This window comes from Pteropus vampyrus, unplaced genomic scaffold (genome assembly GCF_000151845.1).
Source record: "Pteropus vampyrus isolate Shadow unplaced genomic scaffold, Pvam_2.0 Scaffold568, whole genome shotgun sequence".
Taxonomy (NCBI): domain Eukaryota; kingdom Metazoa; phylum Chordata; class Mammalia; order Chiroptera; family Pteropodidae; genus Pteropus; species Pteropus vampyrus.
Genome location: NW_011889349.1, coordinates 386,451 through 406,266, shown reverse-complemented (window position 1 = coordinate 406,266; position 19,816 = coordinate 386,451). Strand labels below are relative to the sequence as shown.

The following is a 19,816-nucleotide window of genomic DNA, read 5'->3' as shown; positions in this document are numbered from 1 at the left end:
CATTTGTGGAAATAGCTGTGATTACGTTCATAGTAAAGAACACTGAAAATAAAGCAAACTTTGTATTTCTAGATGGGTCTTTCAGTTTCCTACACTTGCATACCTAGAGAGGAACAGCTGTAGAATAGTCACTTTAAATCTTTACAGAGCTTAAAAAGGCATTTTCCTTCATGTATCTCAGTTCAGAGAAACTGATGACTTTACATTAAGTGCTGATCAAGGTAGTTGGGTAAGACATTTAATATCATTCTCCCACAAGGAGTTATCTAAGAGAATTGCTAAAATAATTAGGAGAAAGTTCTATGTGAAGTCTCAGCAGTACGCCACTGGTGCTTTGGTCATTTCTTTGTCAAACACTTTTAACACTATGACATGAGAACCACAGGCAAATCACCACTGTGAGGACAACAGTGCCCTTGCAGACCTGGAAAACAGCTTATGGCCACCAATTTTACTACTGAGAGTATGAAGTTCAGAATTTTTCACCTTTACGTTACTAAAAATGAATTCTTTCCAACAAGATTCCCTTTTAAGCAAACGGTAAACTCTTTCACACCACTGCAAATTTCCCTTATATCACAGACTCTTACGGTAACAAGCAAATTTAATGGACACCTAGTCCAACGGTCTTTCATTTAAGTAGTCATACAAATTGCATAAGACTGCCATTAAAAAACAAGGTTCTCCAATGGCATAACATGCTTAAAGTGATCAATAGCCCTTGTGCTTCCTTACTTGATGTTCCTCGTCCAGATACCTTCAGGGATCTGTCAAAAAATGATACTGAGCCTTCATATGTTATATAGCTAACAGTTCAGAAAATTTTCTGTGTTGAGCAAGATTAAAATATTGTATTTTGGAACCAAAGCTATTACAACATATTTAACCCAAGCATACCTACTGCTATGAGAAAGAAAAAAAAGGAAAATATATAAAAATTTAAACAAGCTACAGCTTGTATCTAAGCACCAAGTAAAACAAACAAACACAATGTACAGTTTTCAATGTTAAATCCTGTTGTGTGGATGTCACATACTATCTCTTTAAACCTTAATCTTAAATAAAACCAATCTTTTCCACATTCTGGCTGGTAAACTTCACGTGCAACAGTTTTTGATCTCTCTTCTCTACAAATGTGTTTGGAACTGAATACATTCTTTCACCATTCAGTTTGGCTTGTGCAGCTGTCCCTTCCATTGTGCCTGTTCTCACATACTTTCCCTTCCTTTTCGCCTTTCCCCTCTCCTCCCTAGTAACAGAGTGTCCCTGATCAAAGCACATTATTAATTACAAGGTTTTATACCTTTTGGACACAATCATAAGGCAAGCAAGAATAATTTTTTTCTGGCTTACCTTTTCATGACTGAAACATTTCATGAATAAGTGCAGTCACAAAAGGACAAAGACTGTATGATTCCACTTATACGAAGTACCTAGAGCAGTCAAATTCATAGACAGAAAAGAGAATGGTAGATGCCAGGGACTGCAGGGAGGGGTAATGGGGAGTTATTGTTTAATGGTAGAGTTTCACTTGGGGAAGATTAAATGAATTTTGGAGATAGATGGTGATGATGGTTACACAACGATGTGAACACTGAACTGTATACTTAAAAATGATTAAAATGGTATATTTTATTATGGGTACTTTTCCATAATAAAAAAGCAAAAAGAAAAAAAAGAAAAAGAAAAAAAGATCAACGCTTAAAAATAAGTTCCTTCATAAAATAACATGTATTTTGTTTTCTTTTAATAACAAAAGCAACAAAGAAACTCTGTAATGACTTTAAGAGACGCACCTCTCCATGAACTGGGATATTCAACAAGCCAACTTAATTTTGTTATACTCATTCATGTAATACATGCCTGGAGAGCCTAGGTGGCTGTCTTTCACAATTTCAGCAAGTTCTTATTACTGGAGCAGTGCTCCATTGAAATCACTACCTTGACTGATTTTGGTCCAGAGGAAACGAGATGTGGGCAGGTAGTAGGAATCTTTGAGTACTTTTCTCCAAACCTGAGCCAGTGCACGAACATGGGCCTCTTGCGGGTTTGAGACGAGAAACAGCTGAAGAAAAACATCTTTGTGGAATGCTGCTAAAGGCAAATCATGGACTACTAGAAAAATCAGAATCTCAGGGTGGAAAAGAACACCTCTGATGTTGCTTGTCCAAACTAGAATCAGCTTTGCTATACTCCTGACAGTCACTTAGCCTTTTCATAAACGATTTCCCCATGCAAGCTAATTCATGTCTAGATTTGTCTGTTAAAATTTACTTCTCCTATTGAGTTAAATTGTCACTCTCTAACAAGAGTATTTTTTACAATTATTATATTCAAAAATTTTTACATTTATAACTACTTAATTCAGAAGTAATTTCTTTCAGATGTACAAATCTGTAAATATTGTTCCAAAAATTTCCCATTAGTCTTCATCCAGCTTTAACATCTTATATAACCACAGTACAGTTATTAATACTAGTAAAATTAATACTAATGTATCTATAGACCTTATTCGAATCTTAATGGATTCATAACGTCTTTTTTGGGGACATGAATCCAATCCAGGGTCCCATAATGCATTTAGTTGCCACGTCTCCTTTAAACTGAGATAGTTTCTTAGGTATTTATCTTTCATGACTGACACTTTGGGAAAGAAATTCTTGATGAGGCTTTGTCTGATATTTGCTCATTTGACTCTGGTTATGCATTTGGGGACAGGAATCCCACAGAAATGATCCTAGCTCTTCTCAATGCATATTCTCAGAAGGCTCATGGCACTGGGGTGCCTCATTCCTGGGGAGGTGAGTTTCCATCTCTGCTTCGGGAGGCGTCTGCCAGGTTTCTCCATTGTAAAACCTTTGTAATTATTAAATACCTCCTGAGGTGATACTTTGGAACTATGTAAATATGTTTCTCGTTCCAACTTTTAGCCACTAGTTTTAACATCTATTGACAATTTTTGCTAGAGATGACTACTGTGATGGTTACCAAATGGTGATTTTTTATTTCCAATATTCCTTCTATATTTATTAACTGAAATTCTTTAAAGGGCTTTCTTTTTTTCAAGTTATTTATTCGAGTATTTTATATCAGCATGGGCTCAAGATTTTGTTTTACTCTATGGATTATAATTCATTACCAATTAAGCTAAAATCATCTCAGCCTTGGCCACTGGGAGTTCCTTCAAATTGACTCCCATGTTCTTTTGATATGTCCCCATAATTTTCTGAGCCATTCACTACGAATTGTTCTAGGCTTATCTTGTATTATTTCCTGTGCCAGGCCTGGAATGGCATTTTCCCAAAGAGTCTTGGTCCCTTTAACTGGAAGATGTTATTTAGAAACCAAGACCTGGGTGCTAGGTGTGCTCATTGTTATGAAGTGTCACTGCTTCTAGATCCTATCTCACACAGCACATATACATTTCTGTATTTATCTGTATACATTAAAAATTCTAAGTTCATACTGCTAAGTCCAATTCCAAACCACAGGGTTCATTCTAGTCCCCTACCCCCAATTTATAAATACTTTATCAGTGAGAGACCTGGCTCTCATTAACCACAATATTTACCTATCCAATGAATCCCAGAACATACATAAGTAGTTCAGGAACTGCTAACCATACCACTGTGAAAAACAAATTTACTAAAATGTTTTGTTCTTTTTTGGCTTTAGAATATGTAGTCAAAATGTTTGTTACTTGGGTTACTGTTCTCCATTTCCCCTCCCACAGTGTGGTTTCATTATTTATTTGTTAAGAGTGATTTGTTACAGTTTGTATTCAATTTTGAGTTTCCACCACATCCTGGTTGTCCATTTACTTTTCAAGTATGTAGTCAGAACTATACAAAAAGGTGTGCTCAGAAGTGTTACTTCCTCCTGTCCCCTCTTCCACCCTGCTCCCACCTAGTCCCTGTACGCAACCAAACCCATTTGTTTCTGGTTCATTCTTCCTGTGTGCACACGTGTTTTATACAAATGAGCAGATGCTTGTATACTTGCTTATTTCCCCTTCTTTCTTTCATGAGAGGATAATATAGATACTAGTTTATGTTTTGCTCTTTTCTCTTAACAGTATATCCCAATTTGCAGACAAGAGTTAACACAGCAGGCCTGTCATCCTTAGAAAGCCTTGTTTGCAAGGGTGGCTTTACCAGCAACTAGAAAGTTTGATTTTGGGAGCGTTTTTAACCATTCCCTAAATGAAAGAGTAGCTCACTGCACCTATACAATAATGTGGTTTATAATAAAACTCTTGCTTTCTTCCTGAAGTCTGGAACTTTGGTATGTGCTAGCCAGAGGATGCCTATGTGACCAGTCGCCAATAAAAACTCTGGGCTCTAACAAGCTTCCATGGTAGACATATCCCATGTGCTGTCACAATTTGCACCCAAAGGAAGTTAAATGTGTGTGACTTCACTGGGAGAGGACTCTTGGAAGCTTGTAACTGATTTCCTCTAGACTTTGCCCCATATCTCTCTTTCCTTTCCTGATTGCTTTATAGTCTTCTGCTGTAATTAATCTTAGCTGTGAATATGACCATATACTGAGTCCTGGAAGTTCTAGTGAATCACCAAACCTAGAGGTGGTCTTGGGGACCCCTGACACACCTGGGAATCACTCCACATGTATACATAGAGATCTTCATTCTTTATTACAGCTGCATAGTACTCCATGTATGGTTGTTCATATATCATAGCGTATCCGACTTTTATATGTGGACTTTTAGGTTGTATCCAATATTCTGCAATAATAAATAATGCCTCAAATAAATAATCTTTCAGATATGTATTTTTATATTTTAAAGATGTACCTTTAGGATAGACGCCTAGAAATTAGAGTGCTGGGTCAACAGTTTAGGGCACATATAGTTTTGTTAGGCATAGCTAAAATCCTCTGCTGAAAGGTTGTATCAGGCATTCTCACCAGCAATGTTGTCATAACTTTTCATTTTCTCCATCTTCATAGATAAAAGGGGTATCACATGTTGTTTAAATTTGCTTCTCTAGTTTTGAGTGGGGTTGATCATCTCTTCATGTGTCAACCCCACTTCAATACACGCAGTGAATCAGCCAAGTCTTGCCTCCATTTTTCTATTGGGGTTTTCATTCCTCAGTGAAAGAGTTCTTTATAGAGATAAGCCCTTTGTCTGTCATATATGTAGCAAATACGTTCTCCCAATTTGTCAGTTGTTTTTAGTCTATGTTTGTGTTATTCTGCCAAACTAAGAAGAGTTCTTGAGGTCCAAGGGCGTCTGGACTCTGCAAACTTTCTGAAATGGTATGTCTGCTTTTCTGAGTGGTCTGTAGCATTCATCCAGATTAGCAAAGGCTCCTGTAATCTGAGAATGATTAGGAGCTATTACTGCCATGTCTTCCATTGAGTCTAACTGTGCCCAACAGAACCATTTCTGCTTGACAGCCCTCCGAATTCTTGAAGACTTCTCTTGATTTTTCTCTTTTCAAAGGATGGCCCAGAAACTTGGCTTGCAACAGTGTATTTTCAGTGTGAGTTCTTATCCATGAATACATTCCCGGTTTTCTCTACCCCTTCCACATATGACATCAGGTTCAGCATGGGTAGGAGGGCGTAGGATCCACTTTGGCCAGGAACCCCAACACTGACACATTCCTTGCTTCCTCTCTAACATCATCCCCTCAGCCTGGGGCATCTTGAGCTAAGCTGAGTGCCGGGGAAGAGGAGAATGTGATTATGATATTCTGGATATAGGCTAACCAGAATACAACAGAGCACAACTACTACCTCTCAGTCCAGGCAACACATTTCTGTTAATGTATAGTAAAAGCAAACTGGCTTTTCATGGCAGCCATACCACAGTTACCTTTAACTGACCAGCTAAAACCTGCAGGTATGCTGTTTCTCCATACATACTGCTTTTCTTTTTTAACTAGTGGAGTTCAATTTATAAAACCAAATACAAAATCTTACATTTATATATATTGTTTCATTTTGCTTTACACAAATCAGAATAGTATTTACTTCTGGTGGAGATGGAAGGTAAAAAAGGGATAGTTTTGAAAAAGGAAAAGAGAGACAGTAATCTTCTAGTTCTTAGGTTAGGTGGTATGTGTGTACATATATATATATATGTTGTGTTCATTACTTCATAATTTATATATGCTTATTTTTATATCGAATATTACATTAAGAAACTTTCATCTTGTTAGACTCTCAGCCCACCATATCAAAAAGAAACTTTTAGATCCTGAATCTGTTACCTAACTCATTTAACTATATTTTTAAGAGTAGGTCATCAAAGCATAAAATGTAATTATAACATTCAACTGTTACTTAATGTTTTATCCATTCCTAATTATGGTCAATATATGCAGCCTACTAATAATCAATTGCCCTGTAAACTGTGTAAAGAAATGATGTATTTATCAGGTGGAGAATGAAGCGTAGCCCAGGATGCCCAGAGAATATGAATTTATTAGTGGTTCTAGAGCAAGGGCTGGCAAACTACAGTCCGCAGGCTAGTACCTGTGCTTACAAATAAAGTTTTATTTATACAGCCACACTCATTTGTTTACATAGTTCACTTTACAACTGTGCAATGGCAAAGTTGAGTAGTTTTGACAGGGACCATATGTCCCGCAAAGCCTAAAATATGTATTTACTACATGGTCCTTTACAGAAAAAGTTTGTTAACTCCTGGTCTAAGGCACCATCCAGGGGAGAAAGCAAGTTTTCTAGTCCACCTGGCAGGTATATTCCTTTAAGAATTGGGGTCTCTCACAGCTAACTAACCATTAGTCTCACCTAATTAACTCTTCTTAACTCTAGGTTCAAACTCACAGAGATATATCCCATGTCCTACGAAGTAATGATTCTACTTTTAACTGTGTATTTCTTTAAAAAGTGGCTTTCTGATTTATACTTTAGCCCTTCATGAAATGGTTTAGCATGGGTCAGTTCTTTGGAGACCACTACCTCTGATGTACTAAAAAAAAAAAAAAAAAAGTCAAGTTCCTGGACCTGCAAAGCTAAGGACTTGTTTCAAAATATGGAGACCTCTCAAGGGTATCCATTCTATGATGCCCTACCTGAATCAACAACCTCCCTCAAAAATACCTTGGTGACATCTCGCTCTGTGATACTACTACTAATTATGATACTAGCAAAACTTCAGGAATAAGTACAGATCATTTCTTAACACCAGATGCAGAAATACTACATGACTACCACAAAGAGACTCAACAGTTCATATACAATAGCTACTTCAGAGAAGTGACACCTTTTCATTAGATAAGCACTTCCTCTCAAGTGTTTGATGTGATGCAAATGTTTTAAAAGATCATCAAAAGAAAGTTAACATCCAAATCAACATTTTGGAAATGTTTCAATAAATCATAAGCTACCTGTCAGCATCGTACTTTATCATGTGAAGTTACTCTGGAAAGCTGTCATTCACAGTCATCTCATCTGAATCAAGATCTCTTTTCTTACCTGACTTGGGCTGATCTTTTCTTCAGCGGCTGTGGAATGTTGACACAGGTCTTCCTTTGCTCCCTCACAGGGGTCTCTTACAATTTCCACCTGGTCCCCTCGATCTCTGAAGACCTTTAGCTCCATGCTCTTTGTTTTCTCTTCCCTATCCAAGATCCCAGAAGCCACAGAACCTGCTGTGAAGTCCACCAGCCCACACCGCCCAGGCTCACCCCCATGATCCAAGGTCTCAGAGGTTTCTTCAAAACAACTTTCCGCATGAGTCCTCTGCAGCTCCAAGGGCACTGCCCTACTCTGACTTATAAGAGAGCTTGAGGCTCCAGGTTTTACATCTGGAATCACACTTGGCTCAGGGTCAGCATGAAGCTCTTTGGAGACACTTACTGGGATTTCAGAGTATAATTCCTGTACCACGGCAGACATGGAGGAATCAAGTGGAACTGGCTGAGTCTCTACTCCGGATGACAGCATTAGGGCAGATGTAGATTATGGAGTCAAGTCTTTAACATCAAACGGTTCACCCTGACACAAATCAAAGGAAGGGATAAAAGTTTAAAACCTTGCAGGGTAGAAAAAAAGGTTTTCTTCCAAGCTCAAGCCAGCTATAATAAGGATAATAAATTCTACCTCAAATGCCAGCGTTATCTGGCACCAAAAAATTCTCCTTAATAAACTGCCTTATGAAAATTCTCATTTTAAACCTGGAGGGCCAACAAATGTACATGAGAATATGTCTGAGCATCCAAAGATAGACCTGATGTAAATTAGAAGACAAAGACAGGTTTCTACTTGTTTTCAGAGCGTGAACCTTGCTCGTTTTGTTCACTGCTATATTCCCGACTGCCTGGAATAGGTACTTGACACACAGTGGGTACACTCAGTAAATATTTGCTGAATGAATATATACTGAAGGACTCTGAAGAATGTGATTCATTGGCTTTTCTTCATTAAGAATTCTCTTTGAAAGGAGATATAGAGAAAAATGAATTCCTTTCCTTCACTGCTTACCAAACACTTAAGCTCTATCTACCCAGGCTGGCACAGACATTCTTTAGCAGAATCTTTCTTTTTATTTAGCATCTTGATATTTTCCAAGTGCCTTCACAGCCAATTCATTTGATTCTCACAACAACCCTGTGAGCTAAGTAGGGCAGCTATCATCTTCCCATTATAGACCTTAAAATCACACCTGAAGAAGTTAAAAGTGACCTACCTAAAATATTACACGGTTATCTGAAAGTAAGGAGAGGAATACCCAGGGGACTTTATTTGAAATGGGAATGTTTAATTTCTTCTATTGAGTGATGGAAATACAGGTTATTTGCTATAATATTTATATCTAGATAGTTCATAATACTATATTATTAGTCAAACACATGCAAGTGCGTACATGTGCGCACGCACACACACACACACACACACACACACACACACATACATACACACAGCCAGGAAATGGTACACCCAGAACCAGGGATTCCTGGCTGGTAACTTTGCCATTTTAGTCCACCAATAAATAATGTATGCGGTTTCCACAAAATCCCATTTGACCTGATCAAGGTGGAAATTGGTTAAGCAAATAAGACAGCACATGCTTTCACTCCTGGTGCCTTTTCTAACCCTAAACAAGGAGAGAAAAGATGAGAAATGTTCGGCAACTCAAAGTTCATAAAAAGGATTTATGTTAGGGGCATTGATGACAAATCCCTTTGGCCAAAATGCACATAGGAAAGGATGTTTCAGAAAGCCAGCTGATTTTCCTACCACTTCATAACATCCATCTTTTCCCCAAATAAATATATCACATACAAGTAAATCCAGGCTGGCTACGGAACTGTTGTGACTCCTGAGCTGTCTGACCACAACCAGATTTCTGAGCATACAGATCTCTACATGCTCAGTCTCCTTGGTCCCTGCCTCGATTCCTACTTTGATTATCTGGGGGAGCCCACAGACTTCGCTTATACAAAGGCACATGCTCTGTCTCCAAATGAAGAAGCACCGGTTCCTTGAATACTCCTAGACTGACAATCGTTCCTCCTTGCACACAAGGTCCCATTTTGACTTGTGCCATCTGGACCCAAGCTGGGGGTGAGGAAGGGCAGGTGACAGGTCCTCTCGCTCTGGACTGATCTGCCTTTCTCTTGGTTTTCCAACCTGTGGTGAATGGTTTACTCACGTTTCGATGCTTTCATCCACTGGGAGTCCTTATTGTTTTTAAGGAAACGTACACTACTTAAACACTAGAAATTACAGGAAATCAGGCTACTGGTCCATAAAGTTTAGGTAACACAGGAAGGCTGATGAAGAAACTTGAATTCGAAGAAGGAAAGAGAGATAAACTGTTGTGTATAGGAATACGGCGAGAATCAAATGAGACTCATAAACAGTGCTGAGAGAAATGCATTCTTTTTGAGGCTAGTCTTCTCCTTTCTCCTCTACCTCCCTGGATTAGGCTGTTTTGTGTGCATGTGTGAGTAGGTAGGTGGGGGTTAACGGAGATAAAGTGGAATTGCTATTTGATGCCCTTGCCCCAAAGGTGCTCAATTTTAATTTGGTTCCGTTTCCGTTTCTCAACAACAAACACAATCCAGTTTCTGGCTGTCATACCACATATAGATCAGAACAGTGCAGTGAAAAATACTGTGAAAGAGCAGGTTTGCTGATGGAGATCAGCTCTGTGGTCTGTCCACCAGCTTACGCTCAAGAGCGCTTCTTCCTGTGTGCCACCAATGTGTGGGTGTTCTCAAGTTTACTCCTTGACATGCCTCCCTTTGCAAGCTTCACTTTTTCGATGACCTCACCTTTCCTTGCAGCTTCTCTGCTATGAGGATGACTCAAAACTGTCCCTTTTAGCAGAGTGACCACATGACCCAGCATGTCTACTCCAAAGTGTATGTGTAAAAAAACCTATGTATCCACACAGAAACTTGTACAAATGTTCACATTCACAAGCGCCAAAAAGTGAAAACAACTCAAATGTCCATCAACTGATGGAGAAACAAAATGTGGTCTATCCACATCAACTCAACTTTAAAAAGAAATTAGACGTACTGATTCATGATACAGCATGGATGAACCTTGAAAACATTATGGTAAGTAAAAGAAGCCAGTCACAAAGACCACATATCATAAGATCCCATTTACACGAATGTCCAGAGTAGGTAAATCCAGGCAGAAAATGGATTAGTGATTGCTTAGTGCTAGGAGAGGTGGAGAACTAGGGAGTGGCTGCTAATGGAGTTTTTTTTTGGAGGACAATAAAAACGTTCTAAAATTGATTGAAGTGATGGCTGCACATTCTGTGATTTCCTGATTATGCCAAAAACCACTGAATTATACAATTTAAGCTTGTGAATTGTATGGTATATGAATTACAACTTACCAAAGTTAATTAGGGGAAAAAAAAAAGAAAGAAACGTATCCCTAACCCCCACCTTTTCTCAAGTTCCTGATCTGTTTTACTCATAAGGATGGTAGCCTCCCACAAAACCTAACATATCTAAAACAGAACATTCAACCCAATGAATAATTGAGCCTTACTACATGCAAAAAGCTGAGAAACAGGAATGAATAAGATGCCCTCAGTAAATTTATACACTTATTTCTGTTCCTGTTGCCTCTCTTGGTAATGGCATCTTACTCATTAGCCTAGAACTCTGACTTGAATCCACAAATATAACTATCTGACCTTCCACTTGCCTTTCAGTTAGCACTTCATAGCCCAGACTCAACTCAAGCAGTGTTTCTAACAAATTCCACTCCTTTCCATCGCTGTGGTCCTAACTCAAGAATCTGTTCTCTATAAACTCATGCAAAAATATACATTTACTGAACAGATCTTTATCAAAAAGAGGTAATATCGATAATCACAAAATGGCTCAAAATATTCCTCAGGGAAAACAGGGCCTTTCTCTTTCCTATGTCTCCACATACACTGTAAACTGGCATTGGTTGAAACAGAATTTTAAATGCTTTGGTTACCAAGAGATAACTTCCAATTTACAAAAGCCAAACATCACAAAGCTATCATCATCTCTTGATACTCTTATTTGGTAGAGATATAATGCTAAGAAATTTCAACCTGTAGAACAACGAGGCACATGGGCTGCTGAAACAAAACAGATACTTCCTCCTCTTTCCCCTAGCCCAACTCTGGGTCCTCAAGTTTCTCAGTGGTATCCACAGTTGAGTCACTAAGAACAGCTGAGTCCCTTGGCTGGAACCCCCAGAGATGGAGTAATATTTAGATGCAAGCCTAGAGTAGCAGTTTAAAATTATTCTCAGCTCACTATCAAGATATTGGTCATGCCACGAGACTGCAGAAAAGGAATGAAAATTTACCATTCAAGTCCTTTAAATCTCTGAATACAATGGAGAAATTTTAAATGGTGTAGAAATATATTTCTACACAGAAAGCTGCCCGGGATATTTTATCAAACTACATAACATCAGGATTGTTTTTTTTTTTGTAAAATACATATGCATATAGGAAAATGAAAGAAAAAAAGCCCAGTATTAACAGTGTCATGCGGGGTGATGGGATCACAAATGACTTATCTGTATGTTGCACTTTTTTTTTTTTTTACAATGAGTATGTTATATATGTTGAAATTTTTTAAAACATTATTTCCCTAGATCCAAATACATAGCAATAAAAAAATAACTGCTAACTGTATATCCCTTTATTTTCCAAATGTCAGCTCTCTGCCTCAACCATAAAAGTTTTTACATTAAAATGTTAAATAAACTTCAAGTAAGAGGAAAAAGTAACACATGCTTATAAAATGTAGACAGGGATTTACGGCTTAATTCTTATTGATGACTTATAACCAACCTATTGGGTAAGGACACCAGATAATTACCTAGTTTGAGGCATAAGCCAAAAATAACCCAAAGTTTCACGACCAATTCTTGCCAGCTGCTACTTTGGCTTGTCATCTTTATCATAACACAAATAATTAAATTGTTTAAGGAATTGATGACTAATGTTTATAGGGAGTATGCAGTACAATTCTTCCAATAAAAGAAATTCTTTTGAATAGAGAACAATCATCTGCAGATCTTCGTGTTTCAAATGCAGAAGCAGTGCTGGGAGCAGTCTAGATGCAGGTCTCCGTGTGGGGAGACCGGGGTCCCTATCCTGCCTTGCACTTACTAGCTGCATGGCCTGGAGTGTGTCACTTAATTTTCTTGGGCTAGTTTTAAATGTGTAAAATTAACAAGTTAAACAAAATAACCTCAAAGGTCTTGCCACCCATTAAAATCATATGGTTCTAAGAAAAACTTTTCTATTCACTTTGTTTCAGCAAAACACACCCTTGGACACCAACAACTGTACATAGCTCAGACTAATCCCCACTGCAAGTACTGAAGGGCAAACAGAGGTAATTTAAGAACATTTTACATACAAAACTGGAAAGCTTTTCTTTAATGTGTCTTCAGGTAATTTGGCAGTATTAATTCCTATCTCACCAAATAAAAGCAAGAGAAAAAAAAATTACCAGCGAAAGATTAACATTGCAGCTCTCAATCTCATTAGAATACATTTTACAATACTAAAAACCTGACAAAGTAAATTTTTACTTTAGTTGTTCAAATATTCTCCAAAACCAAAGTTCTGGGGGTACAAAGTTTATAGCACTAAGCAAAAAATAGGGAACAAAACCAAACAAAGAAAACAGCAGAACAGAAAACCATGTGCCCTAATAATCCTGAGTGTGAAGGTCTCCCCTCCCTTTAATTTCAATGCAAAAGGGCTGTTCTTAATGGAAAGAATAGTTAATAACTCTGGGAGCTGCTACTTGTTTCAAGGGACAATACTCACAATAATGATAAAGCCCTCAGAAGTTCACAACACTCTTTTCACCTTGAGAAAAGCGCTTACTTTTCCAAAGATTCGGACACTGTGGCCAGTCCCTCCACGAGGGACTTCGGAGAAGGGGCCTCTTCTTGAGGGACAGGGAGAGAAGAATCTTTTACAAGATCTCTAGACAAACTGAAAGTGGGGAAGAGAAGCCCATATACTAAACAGTGCTCAGCTCTTCAACATGGAGTGCACAGGAAATCTCAAAAGCATCAAACTGTTTCCCTTTTCCTCCCTTTACTAACATGCAGAAAAAGAATCCGTCTCCACATAGGGAGTGAAAATGCTACTCATTTATACTGACAGACTCTGCATAAAAGATTTTCATTTCTTTTTCAGAGGAAGAGAAAAAAAAACATCTGTGCCGCTCTAAATATACAGTATGACAGAGTCCTCTTCTTTAAGGTATAGTCTTATTTTTCTTGGAAGAGCAAGAGAAAGAAGTTATAATCTCCCTCTTGGGGGGCGTGTAGCTAGAAAGCTTTTTCGTCACTACAGCAAGTAGGGGGAGTGGGAGAGGACATCTCTAACCAGTGAGGAAGAAGAGATAGGTTCTGTGAACAAAGAAAAGGCTAGCTTTAGGTATCAAGTCTCCCCACCTCTAGGAGTACAGACCTGTTTGCAAAAACAAAAGTCCGTTTTCCTGATTATTCTAATTAAGGCCCTCTTTGTTAATTGGGGGAGTGTGGTAGGGTCTAAGAGGATTAGAAGTGCCTCTTTCTCCACCCCAAGGGAAAAGTCTCCTTTCTTGTGAGAAAGGATGGATTGAATACTTGCGATGGGAAGAGACAGGAATGGAAAAATCTGTTTTTCTGTATAAGATATTAGTTTCCTTTTAAAACAAATTAAGTAACGGTAATAGCAACAATTTACCAAATGGTTACTATGTACTAAGCACTTACACAAATTCTCTTACAGCCCTAAGACAATTCTATGAAAAGAAGTACCCAAATTAGAGATGGGTTGAGAGTGAGAAAGATTAAATGATTCGTCAAGGTCACAAAGATGAGAAGTGGGAGACACAGGCTTGCAACTATTACACTCTAAACGCCATGCTCTTAATTGTGCAAAGGAAAGGAGCTCACTGCACTCCAAGAGACTTAGGGGGAAGAGACGCGAGGCTCCCTCTGCGGACATGATTGGGGGAGGGGAGAAAGACTGACTTCTACCATAAAGTAAATTTAGGGTCTTCTTTTCTATATCTCGGGGTAAAAGTGAAAAATAAAGGAGGGAAGGTAAGTCTACCTTTCACAGGGAAGGATGATCCCCTCTGTCACTTTTAGGCAAGTTGAGTCTCGCTCTTCACTTGGGGGGCGGGCGATGACCAAATCGGAGGAAAGGTCTTGTTGGGGGTTATCTCTTGTACCTCCTTAAAATAAGTTCAGAATCGCCCTCTTGCACCGTGGGAGCCAGATCTCGCTCTGCTGATAAACGCACTGGCGCTGGGGAAGAGCGTCCGCCCACGACACGGGGCGTCGCCCTCCGCGAAAAGAGAAGTTGGGGGTCCCTCGACGTATCGAGGTTGAAGAGGAGTATCTCTCCCCCATCCGAGCCCTGACTCGGAGAAGCCGTTTCCCTCTCGCGACGCGGGGCCTGGTCTCTTCCCTCTCCCTGGGTCGTTCCGCCGCCCGCAGCGCAGCCTCCGTTCCCTTCGGCACCCCGAGAGGGCGGGGGTCCGGGCTCCCCCTCAACCTGTACCTCCCAGCGGATGGTCCCCTCAGGGTGGACTGGGGCGGGGCGGCTACGCCCGTAAGCCTTCCCGTCCCCGACCTCTTACCCTGAGGCCTGCTCCGCAGCTCGTGCTCGCCGCGCCAGACCGGCCTCTGCAGCCGCAGCTCCGCCGCCGCGAAGTCTACCTGAGCCTACCGAGCCGAGAGAGCCCAGGGGCGCTCCCGCCGCCGCAGCCTCTTAGTCTCTATGATCCTCCCTCCGCCCCTCCCCCGCCCTGTACTTCCTCATCCGGGGCCTGAGCTAGCCATGCGGGCTCGCCCAAGTTCCTCCCCCGCATGGCGCGCGCGCGCAGTCTTAGGGGCGGCTCTTCCAGCGCCGAGTCTCCTCCAGTGCTGAGTAGACCCAGGTCGCTTACCGCCCCTGAGGCCCGCACTCTTAAAGGAGAATACACCTTTTGACCCTGCTCCTGCTGAGACCCAGGGCCTAGTGTCTGTCTCTACCGCTAACACCCTGGTTCAGTCCACTGTTTCTCAGGCCTGGACGGCTGCAATTCTAGGGGGCCTCCTGCCTTCCACTATGGCAGCCCAAGATACCTTTATAACTGGAATCAGTGTTTTAAGTCCTGTCAGGTCATTGCTCTTTCTCATCACACAGACCACTAAATCTAAATGGTACCTTTTCCTCCAGTCCTTTAAGGCAGCGGTCCCCAACCTTTTTGGCATCAGGGACCAGTGCTCCTATGAGAACCTAATGCCTGATGATCTGAGGTGGAGCTGAGGCAGTGATGCTAGCGCTGGGGAGTGGCTGTAAATCTAGATGAAGCTTCGCTGGTGTGACCACTGCTCACCTCCTGCTGCGGCCTGGGGGGTTGGGGACCCTTTCTTTAAGACGTTTTGTTTTAATTTATTCATAGTTTTAACACTGGCTGAAATTGCCATGTTTCACCTCTATTGGCTCATTTATCATCTGTCAATTCCCACCCCGTGTATTTTGTTCATTTTTGCTCAGCACCTAGCAGAGTCCTGCTCAAGTAGATAATTGACAGACATTTGAAGGAATGTTTATCTAAGAGGGAATTGAGGAGGTCCAGAGAATGCTGTCGCCTTGCCCCAAATCACACCCCTTTGTATTAAAAATAGAAATCTGTTGCTTCTTGGACCTTAGAGAAAATAAAGGTTTGGGGGCGACTTTAATTCTCCCTTTTCTGATCAAGATATCTTTGAGCCACTCACCATACAGGCTATTAATGGCTGAGATGATGGTTTTCCCAGCTTTAGTTAAGGCTGCAGATATACAAACCCAAATGCCAACCCTATTGTTTACAAGTGCATGTATAGCTGCATAAATGTACAGTTCATATATAGGCTATTACAGATATCTATATATGAATTAGGATGAATTAACTAGAAATATATTTTAAAACATCTCTGTGATTACGGTATCCATGTCCTCGAGTACTTTCTCAAGCAACTATTTGCCTATAGAAGGGGATCTGAAAAATCCAGGCACTAACAATTTTGCATGGCACCATTATGGATCTTGTTTTTATTTTAAAACGTGATATTTTGTACATGATGGATTTTTGTATTAATTTTGATTTTTAACTATTGCATTAAATAAATATCATTTATTTTGCTCATTGAGTTTTTGGGCACATCGTGCAGGTGGTTGCAGCACAGTGGTTGTTATGAACAAGGCTGTTGGATCCCTAGTTTGAGAGCTCCAGCCTCCCTTAAACTTGACCAGCTTTAGACAAGTTTTAAAAATCTCAAAACTTGCCAAAGTGTATTAAAAATTTTGACCAAATTAAAAAATGGAATATTTACTTTTGTAAGGTATGCTACCAATTATGGATGTGTCTCGGAAGGAAGAATCAAATTCTCCTGAGGACTGGGAGAGAGAGAAACCCATTAGCTCCTTCTGAGATGGAAGAACTTCCCACCAGCCACTGCAGCTCAGAAAACAGCCTGGGGGATCTGGGTGTGTCCCTGAATTAGCAACATAAAAAAAATCTTTTACATTTAACATCTTTGAAAAAATTTGCAACTGTTGCAGTCCACTTGATTATATGTTTCCTTTTAATACAAAAATTACAATTATTTAATATTTAAATTCTAAATCCTAAAGTAAAGCATGGATGCTTAAAAAAACTCTTACTTCTCTTAACACGGGGCCCTTTCACCCATTCCGGTCTCCTTGCGGTACGCGATGTTTTTTTCTCTCAATAGTCAAAATTATCCGAAAACCATAGGTCAATTACGTGGAGCTGGCAACTGTCAGGAGACTTTGGCCAGCTTCAGGCACAGTCTACACAGCTTTGATTTTTCTCCTGGAGGAAAGAAAAATGTCCCGACCTACAGGAGTTTAGGCTGAACCCTTGGATGTGACATGAGGATGCCCGTTAAATGCTTGAGCCAAGTTGGATTCCATCGGGTAAGGATCCATTCTTTCCCCAATGTTTCCTCATGTGTGAAAAACGATAGGGATGTGCCTCCTAATAGGGATGTGACGATTATATAAGGATGTCTGTAAAAGCTACCATACCTATTATTAATAACCAAAGAGGCACAGAACATCATTTGGGGTTTGGAAGGATTTGAAAAGACCTCCAAAATGGACACTTCCTAGCAGGGGCCATCGCACTAAGTTGCACGTGCTCAGCCCTTTGCATTTTACAAAAAGTTCTCCCAGAAACTGTTTTGTGCCTCTCAGTAGCCCTGTGAGACCAGACGAAGGTCCATAACATTCTCTTTATAGATTCGGGGAGACTCGCCCGAGTTTGCCACGTTAGGAGATCATTAGGTAGAAAACGAAGCGCTTGCGCTCGGATCTACTTAAGGAACGTCTAGAAAGAAGACGATTTCCTCTCTAAGGCTGGCTGCCGTTTAGCAAGCAAGCGTGATTTGCAGGGGGCCAGCCGAAGCTGGAGGCCGTACGCGATGCCACGCCCCCGGCGCAAGCCCCGGATCGGGAAGTGGTACGGACACCGAGAGGAGGCGGAGGCCGGGCTAGAGAGGCCCGGGGCGGGTGGGCGGGAAGGGGGCGGGGCCCCAGGGCGGAGCCACCGGAGCGGCGCGGGTTCTCAGGTGAGCGCTCTTTGGCTGGGGCGGGCGGTTCGGCACCTAGACCTCCGGCACGAAATCTGCACACGTTGTGGGGGCGTAGGTGCGGCGTCCCGAGGAGGTGCGGGAGACCCAGGTAGGGTCCTGCTCTCGGGGCCCTGGCCTGAAGCGGAAAGGGGCTCCGGAGCTGTGGGTGAGTGGAGCTGCTATCCCGGGCCCGGGTTTGGGGAACGTGAGGGAGGGGGCCATGGTTTTGGTTGGAGTCTTGGCTCCACTGCGAACTCGCTGTGTGACCTTAGACAAGAATTTATTTATCTGAGCTTCAGTGTACTCAGCTGTGGAATGAGGGTCAGAGAGAGGAACCTCTGTGAATTTGTACAGACGGGAAATGAACCCTTGCCTTCCTCTCATTTGTATACCCAGGAAATTGACGGCGAAACGTGAACGGTGGGAATGCCTCTCAGTCTCTGAGTGACCTTGGGCAAGACCCTTATTCTGGCCCTCACGTTCCTCATCTACAGAATGAGTGTGCTTACTTCTTACTATCTTTTCATTATTTGAGTGTTATTGGTTTAGATAGAGGCAAGGTAATGAGTGGCCCATTCACTATAAGTTTTCCCTTTAGGGGTGTGATAGAGAATGTCTTCTTGGAGGTTGGTCTAGACCCTGGCCGGAATCCCCTTTAGTTCCCAGATTCTGTTCTCTATCTGTCCTTAAACTTGGAAAAGTGATTTCATCCAAGGGCTGGTGCTAACTCTTAGCCGAGCAGCACCAGTATTTTCAGTACCCTACAATCAAAGAGCAGTTGCAAATAAAAGTCTGACATTCCAGCCTTTTTGTTTGTTTTTCAATGGCAGGGAGGCAAGATGACTTCTCTCCTCCAAGCTTGGAACAGCTGAAGGAAACAACTGTACAAGATGAGAACAACAAAGGTCTACAAACTAGTCATCCACAAGAAGGGCTTTGGGGGCAGTGGTCAGTATTGATTGGTCTTTGGGGGTTGTGTCATTTGGCTGTGGTTCTGGTGTGTCCAGTGCCTTGAAAATTACACACTGATTCATGTGACAATTGAGGCTAGATAGGCCATTTAACTGAGTGAAGTAGCGAGTATAATACAGTAGCTGGAGGCCAGTATGACTGGAGAGCACAGGCCTCTTCTAAAAGCATTTGCACTCTGACTTTTAAGGAACATTGTGAATATTGTCAGTTTACTACCGTTCATTTGTAATTTTTATTACATATTTACTGTTTATGTTCCGTAAAATTCTAGTCCATACTGGTTTTGGAGAAAAGAGAAACTTACATTCTATGAGAGAGAAACAGCAGATATGCTTAAGACAGGTATGATCAAAGCATGAACCTTTTCATAGTGACAATGAGAAGGGGTAGAAACAGCGTACTGTCCTGCACTGAACCAGAATCCAAAGTATCAGCTCTGCCTCTTAACTTTCCATGCAACTTCAGGCGAGCCCCTAGTTTACCTCATCTACAAATTCAAGCCCTCTAAAATAATTCCTCTTTTTCTAGCACCTTGAGCCTAAAAATCTACAGAATAGGATGACACTTAGTAATGCAATTTTTTTTCTTCTTGTAAATGAATCATTTTTTCTCCTGTCCTAACAACTTTATTTGCTTCGGAAATTGAAATTAATACAATAGGTCTTTTTAAAATTGTAATTTTAGTATGCATTTGCTCTAAAGGCAGGACTGAAAAAGTGACAATAATAGTTTCTATATCACAAGGTGT

The 19,816-nt window shown here is 40.8% G+C and overlaps 1 protein-coding gene across 7 annotated transcripts in view; it reads right to left on the bottom strand.

Annotated features, from left to right (window-relative positions):
* The window catches only part of PRR14L (proline rich 14 like), a 47,776-nt gene extending 32,486 nt beyond the window's left edge, over window positions 1–15,290 (bottom strand). Inside the window, exons 1-3 of one of the 7 annotated variants that reach the window (XM_023525525.1) lie at window positions 15,114–15,290; window positions 14,582–14,705; window positions 7,471–7,992 (exon numbers count right to left, since the gene is read on the bottom strand). In XM_023525525.1, coding sequence (XP_023381293.1) covers window positions 7,471–7,941 — 471 coding nt within the window. In that variant the 5' untranslated portion in view covers window positions 7,942–7,992; window positions 14,582–14,705; window positions 15,114–15,290. The other 6 variants (XM_011384259.2, XM_011384261.2, XM_011384262.2 and 3 more) reach the window with 6 other exon arrangements.
* Between the last annotated feature and the right edge of the window lie 4,526 nt (window positions 15,291–19,816).